At 35.4% G+C, this 15,624-nt stretch overlaps 1 protein-coding gene across 3 annotated transcripts; it reads right to left on the bottom strand.

Moving 5' to 3' along the window:
* Positions 1 to 1,396: 1,396 nt before the first annotated feature.
* On the bottom strand, positions 1,397 to 14,749 carry LOC128989858 (uncharacterized). 3 transcript variants are annotated; one of them, XM_054411944.1, is made up of 5 exons: positions 14,611 to 14,749; positions 10,919 to 11,061; positions 9,656 to 9,769; positions 3,300 to 3,750; positions 1,397 to 1,818 (listed from the first exon to the last, which is right to left on the bottom strand). In XM_054411944.1, exons 2-5 carry the CDS (start codon positions 10,946 to 10,948, stop codon positions 1,424 to 1,426), a joined length of 990 nt encoding a protein of 329 aa, XP_054267919.1. In that variant the 5' UTR covers positions 10,949 to 11,061; positions 14,611 to 14,749; the 3' UTR covers positions 1,397 to 1,423. The 3 variants fall into 3 exon arrangements, with proteins under 3 accessions (XP_054267919.1, XP_054267918.1, XP_054267917.1); XM_054411943.1 differs by lacking the exon at positions 14,611 to 14,749 and adding an exon at positions 12,990 to 13,008; XM_054411942.1 differs by lacking the exon at positions 14,611 to 14,749 and adding an exon at positions 12,475 to 12,754.
* Between the last annotated feature and the right edge of the window lie 875 nt (positions 14,750 to 15,624).

Genomic DNA, 15,624 nt, shown 5'->3' on the forward strand with positions numbered 1-15,624 from the left:
AGATTAGTAAGATATGTGTCTGTTAGCGCGATAACTCGAGAAAAATTTATCCAATTTTTATTAAATTTGTTCAAACAAGTTTGCAAACCAGCATAATCGGACCATGGGAACGGGGGTTTATGGGGGGCCTTACAGGGTAAAAATGGGGTTTTCCCATTTTTTACCCTAAAATCAAAAATGGTACTTCAGTATTAAACGGAGGCCACATTTTGTCAGCGCGCTGCGGCGGTTATGTTAGGTTGGGTTATCGTAAATATTATGTGTGTAGGACTTTCCTCGCTTCGTTATGAATCGAACGATACTTTCTATTATGATAACCCAACCTAACATAACCGCCGCAGCGCGCTGACAAAATGTGGCCTCCGTTTAATACTGAAGTACCTCAAAAATTTTTGCAATTTCTTTTTAAACCGTTTTGTAGAGCTTAAAAAAGATATAATTTAGTATATTGAAGCGCTGTATGCCTAACGGTCACAGAGAAAATTCAAAAATAGTGTAATTTAAAATTCCCATGTTATTTTTATGGACAAAATGAAAATTGTTGTAGTTTACTTGTTTATGGATATATATCGATAAAATTTGGCAAATTTATTTATTTCATCCTATACTATTGATGTATGGGCAAAAACACTTTTTACCTTCCCCATAGCAGCAAACCTAACCACTCGTTAAATCTAATGTTTATTTAAATTTGGAATACTGTAAATATGTCTTATTTATGGAAATATTTAGTAAAAATGTAATCAGACAACTTGAAATTCGCTTAGTCTGCGAAGTTGCTGCGGCGGGGGTATTTGATTTAGGTATGGGTCCTTACACTTTTAAGGAATAGATGTGAGTTTTCAGGGTTGCTACTAAATTTGGAAAATAAAATTCCCTGACTTTTCCAGGTTTTCCAGACTGATATTATACTTTTTCCAGATATACCCTAAAAACAGGTATAGGCGATATCGACTAATCAAAATCAAGAAATATTATAAATATCCCCGCTACAGCAAACCTGAAGACTACTACAACTACACAACGGGCCCCTGTGCAACATAAGTCAAAATTACAAGCACACTTTTAAACTGTAGAGCTTAAAAATATAACAACATCCGTTCTGAATATCACTAGGTAGCTGTTGCGGATACCTATTAACTGTGACACACATTACGAACTATCTAAAAAGTAAAAGGTCAAACCTAAACATGTTGGTGGTACCTACAGGAGTAAAATGCCGATTATGGCTTTAAAAAAAGGTTTGAATTCAACTTGTGTGGGATATCAGTTATTGTTTATGTTCAAAAATAGTGTTAAAATCTTGATGAGACTATAAAAACTTAAAACTTATGTATGAGACACTTATGAGCACAATTAAAATCACTTTCATGCTAGGTGGAACTGATTCAGACGATTCAAACATGAAACATTTATTACATTATTACATTGGAACTTTTCCTGATACCAAAACACAAATGTCATCTTCAAACACCAACTGTTGAGATTCCTTCATATTATCTGCAAGTAAGCATACGCCATCAGTTCGTTCTTTTTCACCAAGTTCCAGCTTCTTCTCTTTTACACAGGTGTTGGCTTTAACTTCTACTGGCAACCTATTTATTTTAACAGATTTAATTCTAGAAGAATACTTGTTAATTAGTTCTTCTAATGAATTGTGTAGATTCTCCAACATGTTCACCCCAAGATACTGAAGCATAGATTGGAGCGATTTCAACAATGCGTTGTTTTTGTTAGTTAGCTTCATCCTTTTGCTACTTTGTTTAGGCAATTCTTCATATTGCAGACTGGAATTTTCAGCATTCTCCATAGTATTTTCTGAAATAAAAAAATCAATAAAAAACTAAATTAACTTTCTTTTCTAAAAATATGATAGGCAAGACAAAGTTTTTATTTAATTAGTGATGTTTAATTAACTTTATGGGTGCATTTGTTGATATTTCTAAAACGGATGGTTCAAATTTAAAATTATGAAATCCTACAAAAATATAACAAGAATGAGATTTATTGAGCGGAGCGAAGCGAAGCTCTTTGGGATCAACTTCAATGCAATCTTTATAGCACTTAATCTCAATAACGGCTGAACATATTTTAGCCAAACTTACCAAGGTTGTTTGATCAAATAATTGGATGGTTTAGACGTAACCAATTTCAATTTTTGATAATGCCTATGTAATTTTAAAGTGACTCAAAGTTTTCAAATTTTAACATTGGGCTTATGGGTTGCCATGATGGTTACAAAATGTAAATGTAAACAAAACAAAGAATCATAGCATATGTTAAAATCAAGACACAACCTAAACACAGTACAAAGGAAAAACTTCGGTTGATGACCACTGATCAAATAATACAGAGAAAGTTTACATTTATGTATGTCTCAAAATGTTATGAGAAATAAAAAATCCTGTCTCGTCTCGAACAAAAAATCCAATCTCGTCCATCCCTATTGAAGGGACAATTGGGTGACAACAAACATCTTTCATGTTAAAGGATGATAATACTACTGATGATAATACCACAGTTTGCTGAGATACAAATATTTTATAGGAAGAGTCAAATTACTGTGAGATAGTCAATTATGTCTGTCCACACCAGTTTCAAACACCCTGTATACAGGGTGTTCAAAAAAAGTGGGAACATTATTTATGTAGTGATTCCTTGGGTCAAAATAAAGAGAACATAAAGATAAAAACTTTTCCTAAATTGCTTAACTAACCAGATACACGCCATTTTGTATTTTTTTTTACATACAAACATTTTTATCTTTGGATTGTTACATTGATCTTTATGAAACTTAGTATATATATTAAGACATAAGAGACCCATGTCTGGAACAAAAGTTACCTTGATAAAAAAAATTGCTGATTTAATTAAACAAATGTAAGAACACTTTTATTTAGCATTTAAAATTTCCTATCAAGTTCAAAAAGATCATATAAAAAACAACTGATATAATTTGATTTTTAGTTGCAAAATGGGATAGATTAAGACTAAGATAGTGAGTTGCCTCATTGTACAGCTAACAATAATAATTTTTCAGTTGAATAATATTTCAGTCTTAGAAAAAAACCACACTTTTTTGTTTGCTTTTTGCTGTTAGTTCTTGTGTCATCAAAGACATTATTTAAGACATACTACTGTAATAATGGGATGTATAGATTCCCGTTATGACAGGAAGGAATACCTCCCTTCGAATTATGGAGTGTTTTGGCAGAGAATTACTGCATGTTCCAAATCGACCTGCCCTCTGATTGGACTTCAAAATACCAAGTGTAGCAAAATGTACTGAGATGGTATACCTGGGGTGCTGGGCCTGAAGCATACCAGATCATTGTTATTTAAACTTTCGACTAGTAAGTTTGTGTTTTGCTGAAAAATTGGACTCTTCCTCAGTTTTAATTTTGATGATGACACTAATTTTCTAATTGTTTTCATGTTTGGATAAAATCTTCTTCTGAGCTCGTCTTTTTGTTGAAGTTCATTTTGAACGTAGGACTTGAGTAGTTTTGAAATTACTACAGCATTCCGTTCACCTCTGATGACTAGCTCATCAATGTAGGCTCTTACTCTTCTATCAACCGGTTCAGTAAATGCAGCGCTTTCACCAGTCAAGTGGTTTGCATGCTGTTGAATAGTGGGCAAGTTGAATATGAAGCCTTCTTCGCCCAAACTTTCGCCATTTTCTATTTTTCTTCTCAAAACAGTTGAAAACTTTGTTTTCTGATAACTCCTTGAAACTGACTCATGAAACTGAAAAGAAAAATACTACAATAAATACTTTTTTATTCAGTAGGTAGGTAAAGGATTGCTTTTATCAATATTCAGAGTGTCTACCAGATTCTTTAAATGGAATTCCCATCTTTTTCCAGACTTTATCATTACCCCGTTTTTTTAAATCCCGACCAAAAGCTTGGTCCGTTCATGTTACTACACCTTTTTCTGTCTCGCAGTCACAGTACCATCATCATATGTCGGGGTCACGGCACAATGGTCAACATGTCCCGCAGTCACGGCACAATCGTCAACATGTTGCGTGATCCTAGCACTATCGCCAACATGTCTCGTGGTCACGGTACCATCGTCAACATTTCCTGCGGTCACGGCACCATCGTCAACATGTCTCATGGTCACGGTACCATCGTCAACATTTCCCACAGTCACGGCACAATAGTCTACATGTCCAGCGGTCACGGCAACATCTTTAAAATATTCCAAGGTTGTAGCGCGATCATTAATATATACCGCGTTCGCAGCGCTATCTTCACGGTCACAGTTCAAGCGTGAAGATCTCCATGATCAGGGAGATATCATCATCGTCTTCTGGGTTGGCGGAATCATCGTGAACATCTCTCACAATCGTGGAGACACAATCATCGTCAGCTACAATACGGATGATAATTTTTGGGATCGCGGAAATGTTATCCTAGTCACTCACGATGTGGCGAAATTGCCGACGATCGGAACGAATCATGTGCTTCATGTAAAGTTGCTTCTAGTGTGTTAATTCTTGAATTGAGATGCTGTATGTTTTGGTGAAATACCTTTTATGAATTTAGTTTGTTAATTTTGTTTTTACTTTATTGGGGGTGTTGTATTGACTGTTAAGTTTAAAGAAGAAGCAGGGGATTGAGGACTAAAACTACTATTTATACATTTATATACAAATTTACATTTATATACTATTTATATACAAATTAATTTGACCTATAAAATATCAACTCTAACATATTTGCCGTGGGAATCGGAAATAATAGAATATACCATCCGGAGGCAAAGGAAACAAAAGATAACAAAATATGTAATAAGTAAGTCGTGGAAAAGTACAGTAGATCAAAGTCCCACGGTGAATGGTTTCAAAATTAAATTGTAGAGCGCAGCACTATGCAACGATCTGCATTATCAACATTGCATTTACAATAATAAAGTTCGGAGATTGGGCGCTAGCAGCGTGGTAGTAAAACAATTTGTTTGAACATTAAAAAAGTAAAGTCAGTTAGTCGATGGAGGAGACCTGAGCGAGTCATAGTCAATCATAAAATAGTGGTCGGGGAGTTAAACGTGGTTTTGATCGGACACCGTAGTGATTGTAGTACGAGTACACGCGAGTCATTAATTGTTTTGTTCAGGGTGTGTTGACAACATAGAACTACAAGTGGAATGCCGACTCAAGCTGCGCTAGGCGCTTAGAAACGAGCCGGCCCTACTCGGCTCCCCCCACCCCAAGTCAGTGTTGTGGTGCAGAGTGTACTATGCGACACATGCTCCTAGCCTATGTTTCGCATCACTAGTTCACTAGCCTTATTGTTTAATTAATCACTTAATTGAAAACTGTTTAATACGATGACATGCCTGTATAGCCTACTGCGTGGACATACAAAGGCAAAAATTATCTTGATATGTAAAAAAAATTTCTGCAAACAAAAGAATGTTTAATGAGCTTTCCAAAACTCACACGTACATTTTTTAATAACAAGGAAAAACGGATAGATTAACAGGACATATCTTAAGTAACAGTGTTACTGATGCGTTAGAGTTTCTGTTAATTAGCACAAACTCTGATTTTGAATTTTGAGGAAACAATATAACTTAATCAAATTATATGCATATTATTTCATTTTATGAAGACTCTTATGACGGCTCAAAAAAATTACCCATGAGACTATATGCGTGGTTTTGGAAAAATTTGGACCGATCATATTTTTTTTAGAAAAAGCAAATCCCATTGATCACTTTAAAATTCCTGATTTAAAAATTCAAAATTCTGTTGGGTTATTTAACACTAACTGTCCTCAGTAGAATAAAATGTCTCATTATTAAGAAACTTCACAAAGTGGGAAAAACTTCTTAAATAGTAAAATTTCTATAAATATACAATATGTTTTATAATATAAAATTTGGCGGTAACAATGGCTATTCAAATATTTGTGTAATACTAGGCCTTGCTATGTGTTCCCTTTGTTTGGAGTTACTGTATAAAAATGCACGGATGAGTTTGTATTAAGCATTTCAATGTTCTTCTTAACAAGAAATAATACTTGAATGACGAACAAATATGTAAGAGTCAGTATGCTAAGATTAGGGAAGTTGGTTGAGTATTATGAGTGGGTACTGTAAGTAAACGGGTAATTTAAGGGATCAATGTTTTATAATATACTAAAAAACCTTCGCACCTGTTTTTAACACGCTTTAACCTACCAAATTGTTAAGAAAAAGGCTAATTTAGTAACTTAAATTATAATTTCATCTTAGCAAACAAAGTTTCATAAGACCAGTTGGAGCTATTTTCTCTAGTATACGAGCCAGGCACAGGTGTAATAAAAACTGAAACATAGTAAATTAGATTGGCATTCACGCAGTTAATGTTTAATAACCAAGTAAATCCATTATCATTACTATCAATATCAATTATTGAGATGAGTATTCCACCTAGGTGCGTATTTTATCCCGAATATACGAGTGGTGTGAGTAAGTTTGAGTGAATAATGAATCGAAATGTTCTGTGTGGCATTCAATGCACAACAAACAATAAAACCTACTCGTAAAAACTAAGTGTATTTTCAATAGTGTGATAAAGGAATCTTCACACAACAATAAATCACCACAATCAAGTTCTTAATAATAATGATAAAGCCTGAAAACCTGACGGAATGTGTAGGAAAACGTAACGCGTCCATTGTAATACATGGGACAGTGCCGCTACATACACTGACTTGGGGTGAGGAGAGCCCGTCCGCGGCCGGCTCGTTTTCGCTGCATTGAGTCAGCGTTCCATGTTCATAGTTCTATGGTTGACAACAACGGACCACGTGAAATCGGTTTGTGATGAAATTTGTGAGAATAACTTCGACCGATGTGAATTTGTCGCTCAGTCTATCTCATCTTGGGTAAATGGACTTCTTCAGCGGGAAAATCACAAGTTCATCGCCACCCTGTGGAAATAACCCACATCCCCGCCAACAATTAAAGAATAAGGTAAGAGTCAACCCGATCAGCTGATCGGACGACAAGCGGAACTGTAGTCAGACACCTGCGACACTAGCGCTACTGCCGGCAAACGAGGAACGGACCGGCCTGCTGGTTTGTCTTGGCGGAATCATCGAGGGAGGCGGAAGGAAGGAAAAACTAGGTTGTCTTCGTTTGGTAAAGTACCCTAGCCATAATGTATAACTAGTTAATTAATCTTTTGGGGGATAAAGGGGGTAAGGGGAATCATATCTTTTCTAACTTAGACCAAGATCAACCAACAATAAATTAACTCAAGTAACTAAATTAAACTTTACAACTGTCGATATCATGTTTAGGGCAAGTTGCTGCAGGCGTGTCACAATGGCGAGGAGTAGTTAGAATTGAATAAAATGTAGTTAATCTATTATTTGAGACCTATCAAAGCTGGCTTACGCTGAGCAGGGTTTTCGTGAGTGCTATGGGGAAGTGGAATCAGAACGTTTTTCATTAGGTGTGGATCTGGCTGGGTTTATTCCAGTCAAGACCCCGCAACCCACGTAGATTAGCTTCGACCGATGTGAATTTGTTGTTCAGTCTATTTCATCTTAAGTAGATGGACTTATCCGGAGGAAAAATCTCCAGTTCGTTGTCATCCATGTACAACTTCACAAAGTTGCTTTTAAAGCATACGGCACTGGCATCCCTAGTATAATCGCCCCCATTTAAATTAAAGCGTCCCGGACGCCGGCCTCCCGGACACCAGCGTCCTAGTATAATCGTAGCCTTAGTTAGAATACATCATTTAGATTATTAAAAGCATTATGGACTTTTTGCATTAAATTTGTAATAATAAAAAAGTATTTGAAAATAATTTAGTTTCATGATTCTTTTATATCCTATTAAGGTAAAAAAAAAATTAATTTGCTAAGTTTTATCAAAACCTTAACCAAGCAAATTTTAAATTTATATTTTTTTGAATTTTTTTGTTATCAATGTACAAAAACACTCCAATAACTTATACAAATTTTTTTTAGCTCTTTAAAAAGGTCTATAGGTGTGTTTTCAGGGTCAAAAATTAGAAAAATCAATTTTTACCCCCATAAAACCCCCCTTAAATCCCTGTTTCCATTGTCTGATCACGCTGGTTTGAGAACTCACTCAAGTTTATCCCGCCTTACACCTTTAAACCAAATTTCATCAAAATCGGACAAAAATTACTCAAGTTATCGTGTTCACAGACACACACACATATATATATAAATCTATATATACCATTACCATTACCATTACCAACTGGCGATCGTTGACCAGATGTCTGGATTGATCTTGTCAAATAAAATTTACTTTTAAGAATTAATAAACTAATATTTACAGTATTTACACTCCATGGCGGCCGGATTCATACTCAAAAGTCCATTGCAGTAGTAAAGTATTCCTCAATGGAATAAAAACACTTCCTACTCAGCCATTGTTTTAGCTTAACTTTAAAAGGTTCAAGAAGGAGTTCTTTAATGTGAAGGGGCAGTCTATTGTAGAGCTTACATATATATAGCTCTACAATACATATATATATAGCTTTTTATATATAGCTATATATATATAGCTATATATATATAGCTATATATATATAGCTTTACATATATATATATATATATATGTAAAAGGGTACTTTGTTAAATATGTTTTTGATTTTTATAAATCTATATATATATAGAGAAGAAATGGAAATTCAGAGCAGACTCACAGCCGCAGAAAGATCATACTGGAGTTTAATAAAATTATTCAAAAGCAAACTGCTATCAAAAACCACTAAAATAAGAATGTATAAAACTATAGTGCAACCTGTATTGCTATACGGGTCAGAAACTTGGTCTTTTACCAAAAAATCCCAGAAGCGCCTTATTACTTTTGAAAACAAAATTTTGAGAAGAATTTTTGGACCAGTAAAAGAAGGAAATGCATGGAGGATAAGGAAAAATAGAGAGTTAAAAGAATTATATGGTGAATCAGATATTGTGGGAATAGTTAAGAGTAGGAGGTTGAGATGGATGGGCCATATTAACCGTAGAAGTGAGAGAGAGATGGTAAAGATGGTACTCAGAGGTATACCAGAAGGAAGGAGACCATTAGGTAGACCAAGAATGCGATGGGTTGATGAGGTGACGAAGGACTTGAGAGGAATGGGAGCAGACTTGGAGCTGGCAGAGGATAGAAGAGCTTGGAGGCACATGGTTGGCGAGGCCAAAAACCACCTAGGTTTCCAATGGCCACAGGAGTAAGAGTAAGTAAGTATATATATATATATATATATATACACACATATATAAAAATTTGAACGAATGGTGTTTTTGGCCTCTGAGGACATCAAAAAGAAAATGTAAATCGGTCCCGGGCCTAGGTCTTACCATGCCACTTACGGTGATAGCTACTTCCCTGTAGGGAAATTCGCTAAAAGAGGCTAATTGTAAAAGAATGTGACACATTTTAACATGGAAATGGAATGTATAGTTCTATCAATAATCAAAGCTAGTGTACTAAATAAGGAGAAAAGTAGGTTACACCAAAGTAAAGTAGCTAATAATAAAATAAATAATTGATTTTTAGCCTTTTCACTGATTCAAGTGATTTTTTTTAGTTTACACTGGGCCGAGTGGATCAATTTAATTAGGCCTACCACAAATCGCAAATTGTGACTCACTTGGATACTTACTTTGTGTTCTGGCATCATTATTACTCTGGAGACATGAAATTTAGCTGGGCAGTCCAATTTTTTTGTCACATACGTTTGCTTGTATCTCTTGACAAAAGAGTGGTCCTCCAGAGCCTGAAAAAAACTTTGCTAAATGCAGCTCATGGATTCACTAAACAATGTAACAAGATGTATAGTGTGCCACAAAAAATCAGATCACTTTTATGAATGTTTAGCATAAAAAGTTGTCTTTTGTGTTTTAATACACAATATAAAGGTGTGTTTGTACAAATAGGGACGAAGATTATGCATCTTGTAAAAGCTAGTTTGTTTACATACTACACTACGTTTTTCATTGGTCCAAATTTAAAATCACTCTTATGGTTGACTAAAAGCTGCGTTTATATTAGTATGCACAATACAACGTTGTCCCTAGCCGCGCCAGTTGGTAGTGTTGTGCCACTTTCGGTTTATTATAAGGATCGTCTTATAAAGTACAGTGGAATCTAGACAACAAGACTCTCATGGGGATTATAAAATAAGACTTGTTATCAAGGTTGTCTTCTTATTGAGGTTTACAATAACATGTGATTAAGGGTAAAATAAATTCTAAGGGATATAAAAATGATACTGTTGTTATCAAGGGTGACTTTTTATCGAGGTTCCACTGTACAGTTTCAATTATTCAACATAGATCGGCCGTGTAAGCAAACATGACCGATAACATGGGAAATAAAAATAAACCATTCAAGATTTAAGATTTCAAGATTTTTATTGGTGGGTTACTTTACAAAATTGTAGCCTATGAGGGAATCGGATTTTTAATAGATCATGAAATATCAACTGGTTTGCTGATAGCAACGAAACTCTAAAACAAAAGTGTTTAAAAGAAATATATAAAAATAAGCCGTCAAATGGATAGAAAAATTTTTATCATATTGAAATCTCTTTATTAATATTGTACATAGGCTATAATAAAATAGAAAAGATTCTACTATAAAAAGGTATTCTACTACAACTAATTTTGATGAGTAACTGGCTGAAAATTGTGCTAAAGTACATCAATCTTTATATCTAGGCCTATTCTTAAAATAATCTTAAAATAATCCACACCATTGGACTTTTTTTAGTATTGATTTACTGAATTTTCTTCATTTAGGTTCAGAATTTTTCATAAACAACATTAAGTATTAACAAAATTAAATGTGCCTACCGGTACTCTTTGTTAACTCCCGATAACATTCAAACAGCATGCTTTTGTCATCAGATCTTACTTAGGCCTACCATTTTATCTCTTTTCGCCTTGTATTTCATTTTGAAGCTTTTATTTTTATCTCTCCCTTGATGGCAATAGTAAGTTCTTGTAGAAAACAGATAGTATGGAATATCCTTCAGCCAGTGAACTCTCTGTTCTGTGGTTGGGTATACTGCAAAAATCATTGTAAAATATTATTTTTTACGGACAGATTTGTGAATAAAAGTAAAATTTATAGTTTTATTCATAAAAACTACTTGCAAAAATCCACCTATCAACAATCCTGTTGGTGAAGAGAACTTACCTAAACATGTATATAACTACAAACAGTTGCAATATAAATAAAGTAGACTAAGTTACTGTTAAAGGATTGATATGATCGTAGGTTTATATTTTCTTAAATAGTAGTACCATTTTGCACTGTCTGTAAAAAAAAAAAAAAATTAAATTAAATTCTAGGCCAAGTGTTTTAATTTCACAAAAATTGTCTGGAGGTAACATTTAAACCAACAACTCAGTTCTTTATATACTTTATCTTACCGTACCTAATCTAACTAAGTTAACCTTTCAAGGACTTAAAGTGCAGTCACAAATTTACATAAAGAACGACCTGCAATCCTCACTAGGGCTATGTTATGCCTTTTCTGACAACAGAAATTTGCTAATGTTATAGAATTTGGTTAGGGTAGGTTAGAATTGTGCCGAGTTTTATTTGTCAGTGCTCAACACGTTTTAGGTTTTTTTTTCTTTTAAAATTGTAACTCGAAATGTTACTTACAATATTCTTAACAGAAACTTTAAATAAGTTTAACTATCAAATTACCTAATGTTAATTCTAAGTGATTTAAAGTAAATATTAGACTCACTTTTAACCTGAAAACTAGCACCATTATTTTCAAATAAAGGTTCACATGGTCACGGTAACTAAGTTACGCAATAATTACCAAGCTCAGTTAAGCTAGGTTATTACTTAGTTGAATATAATTTTATGTTTGATACTTCGATGGGGTACAGTTTCTTAACTGGGCTATGCTAATATCGATTGAAACTATCAAATTGAAAATATGGTTTAATAATCGATATTTTTACTAGCCTATATAAATTATAACTTAAAATTAAACTGTCATAACCCAACCTAACTAACCAAACTTGCTGATAGTGAAACAAATTGAATGAAGGTTTAAGTTACTAATCGATTCGATAGTTTCAATCGGGGGTACAGTTTCTTAACTGGGCTGTGCTAATACCGATTGAAACTTTCAAATCGATTAAGTTAATGGGCCTGACTTAGCCTAAACCTTCATTCATTTTTTTTCACTATCAGCAAGTTTGGTTAGATAAGTTGGGTTAACTCATGACAGTTTAATTTTATAATTGATACACTAAAAATATTGATTAATAAACCATATTTTCAATTTGATAGTTCAAATTTTATATTTCCCCATGTTAAGCTAGGGCTGCACTTTTTTTTTCATTCGAATGAGTGTAGGACGTCAAGTAAACTGCAGCCTAAGCTAGGCCTTGGCCTATTTGTGTTTTCTATTTAAACCATATCAAGGAAACAAAAATATAAGTTATTTCTTACCTCTGCCAGCACTAAAATTCTTGTAGGATTTCTCTAATATATATTTAGTGTGGGTGGTAATTTCATGCTCATTTAAGCGAGCTGCAAAGTCGTCATATGACCTAACAAAGCTCATTTCCTGTGGATGACTTTCCATATTTTTGTTATATTATTTGGCCAGATAATACTAAAAACCTACCGTACTATCTTCCTCTTCATTTAACCATATAGGCTATAATCTAGACTAATATACAAGTTAGAGGCTAACAAAAATATGACAAACGATAAGTAAGTTCCACATACACAATAGTGATGTGCGATACGTATCGTATCGTATCGGAATATCGCGATACGCGAGGGACGATACGATATTTCGATACGATATTTGAAAAACGATACGTATCGTATCGCCTAAAACGATATTTGTATTTATATCGGCACATAGAGCGATACGATTCATGTCAAAACGATATTTTTACACTTTTTTGCGTATGCCCCCGCAGGCCGAGCAAACTGCAAAATCTGTACTTAATTACCTTAATTACCTCCTCCTTGACCGAGACCAGCAAAGCCGGATAGGTTGCGTCAATTTTCTTTTTTTTTCTATTTACACTATATACATAAGAACTTCCATAGATTGAAGTATGAACTGTATTTAAAAGTACTTTGGCGGTGGATGATTTTGCCGCAGGCTTATTGACTTAAGAGTTTTTTATTAAAAAAGTCTTGTAGGCTGTAGTATGGTTTCTCCCTCAACAAGTTTTTCAGGGCTGTACGAAAGGCCGTTTCCCCTTGGTTCTTGATTGACGTAGGCAGGTGGTTGTAAATCTTCAGGGCAAGCGTTGGGAAAGAGTTTTTGGTTTTAGACAGCCGGCAGAACGGTATGTCCAGGTCGGAGCGATGTCTTGTACCATGGCTATGAACAGTATTTCTTGTAGGGAATTTATGTAGGTTTGCCTTCACATGGTCGGCTGACAAAAAATGTAATGACTGACAATAGTTAAAATACCGGTGCTGACAAACAGAGGTTTGCAATGGTCATTTCTTTTACTAGAAGTTAAAATACGTACTGCTTTCTTCTGCAATTTGAGAATTTCAAGACATGATGGTGCATGGCCCCAGAGAAGGAGACCATAGCTTAAAATACTATGGAACAGAGCATGGTACACTATAATCAAATAAGGTTTACTGACAAGCCTAGTCAACTTCCGAAGTAGATGGACCACCCTGGACAGTCTTTTTCCAACTGATTGGATGTGTTTATCCCAAGCAAGTTTTGGATCAATTGCAAAACCAAGAAGATTTACGTTTGGTACATCTTGTACGTGGTGACTGAGAGTACAAGTCTCTGCGTCTTGTCTTCATTCAATTTTAATTTGTTGGACGCAAACCAGTGTTTCGCTTCTTCAAATTGGATGTCAGCTGTCTCAAGTGCAAGAGTAGGATTTGCACCAGACGAGAAGATGGTAGTGTCATCCGCAAATCTAAGGGCCATACCATTTAATTCGAGGTCATTTATGGCGACAAGGAACAGTACAGATACTCTGTGGATGTGTAGTTTGAAATAGGAATAGGAGTTTTTGACGTCTGTATTTTAGGTTTTTACTTGATAATGTAACAGTCCCATCCCAGTCCAGTCCATTTCCACTAACGTGCTATCTAGCACTAGTAGTGCTAGTGCAGAGTGTGGGAACCACGGCCGCCTTTAACTACAGGCCGCGGCCTGGAGTTAAAGGCGGCCGTGGTGGGAACTGTCTGTGGCAATTTACATTAATGTATCTGCAATCCTAAAATGCTATCGGAAGGATAGGGAAACAGGTCCAAGACGTAGGGAGTTGTGAAGGAAGTAGTAAAGGCGATCAGTGTGGAGTGTGGAAATGGATTAATGTATCTGCAATACTAAAACTGTTTTCAGAGTAAACTAATGATTTTCCCCGAGCAAAGCTTGGTCCCCAGGTACTTATATAAATTTGCCGTTTCTAGGTTAGGTAGGGGAGGGGGAAACGATACGATACGTATCGTTTTTCGATATTTTTGACGATACGATTCGCGTATCGCGATACAGACGCCCGATTCAATACGGCGATACGATATTTTTTCCGATACGTATCGTATCGCCGTATCGCGATACGCGTCCGTATCGCCCATCACTAATACACAAACGCAACTAGGCCTATAGTAAAACCTTTGCTTATTATATCAATCAATAGTCAATGGTAAAACCTTGGGGGAGTAGTGGTTTTATCTATGGGTAAACCTCAAAACTTAGAGGAAAACAAAACAAGACAATAGCAAAATTAATTGAGGTTAGGTTATTGTTATTATAAAGGTTAGCAATTTTCGTCAGCTGAATGTGAGTGTTAATGGAGCACCACAACCGGCGGTGGGGCACACGGAAGATTTCTCAGGTGCCGTTTGACGTCACTAACTGCTGACGTCACTAACAGCTGCGTCTGAAGAAACAGACAATTTTATAATTTTCTATTATTAAATTAAACTGTCATAACCTAACCAAACTAACCAAACGAGCTGATAATGGAAAAATCGAATAAAGGTTTACTAATCTAAAAAATAGTTTTGTTCATAAAATAAAATTATAATTGTCTAAAATTCAATTTTATAATTTTTAAATTATAAAATTAAACCGTCATAACCTAACCAAACCAACCAAACTTGCTGATATGAAAAAATTGTCGATAAAAATTTAGTGCCGCCGGCGGGATTCGAACCCGGAACATTCGGATTATCAGCCCGCAACAGCCGCAACGCTATCCACTGCACCACCGAGGCCGATGGCTCAAATCCGTATCGTTGCGGTATTGGTGTTCCCTCAAAGTGACGTCAGCAGTTAGTGACGTCAAACGGCACCTGAGAAATCTTCCGTGTGCCGTTTCGCCACAACCGGCACAACCTACCACCACCGCGCCGTGGGACAGCGGAATTGGCATCGGAATTTCGGAACGGAACATGGAATTGAAACTTGAAACATCCGAACTGCACCACGCGGACGCGGCAATTGTTGTTATCATGTGTCAAAACGTCTCGTTCCCTTACTGTGTGCATAGACAAATTAATTTGTCTATGCTGTGTGTCGTTGTTAAAAACTCAAAATGTTTATAATGTCACTTATGTGACAAATCACTTAAGACTCGCACAGTGCTAAAACGGCAC

This window comes from Macrosteles quadrilineatus, unplaced genomic scaffold (genome assembly GCF_028750875.1).
Source record: "Macrosteles quadrilineatus isolate MER2022 unplaced genomic scaffold, UCM_ALF_1.0 Scaffold_3__2_contigs__length_128488019, whole genome shotgun sequence".
NCBI lineage: Eukaryota > Metazoa > Arthropoda > Insecta > Hemiptera > Cicadellidae > Macrosteles > Macrosteles quadrilineatus.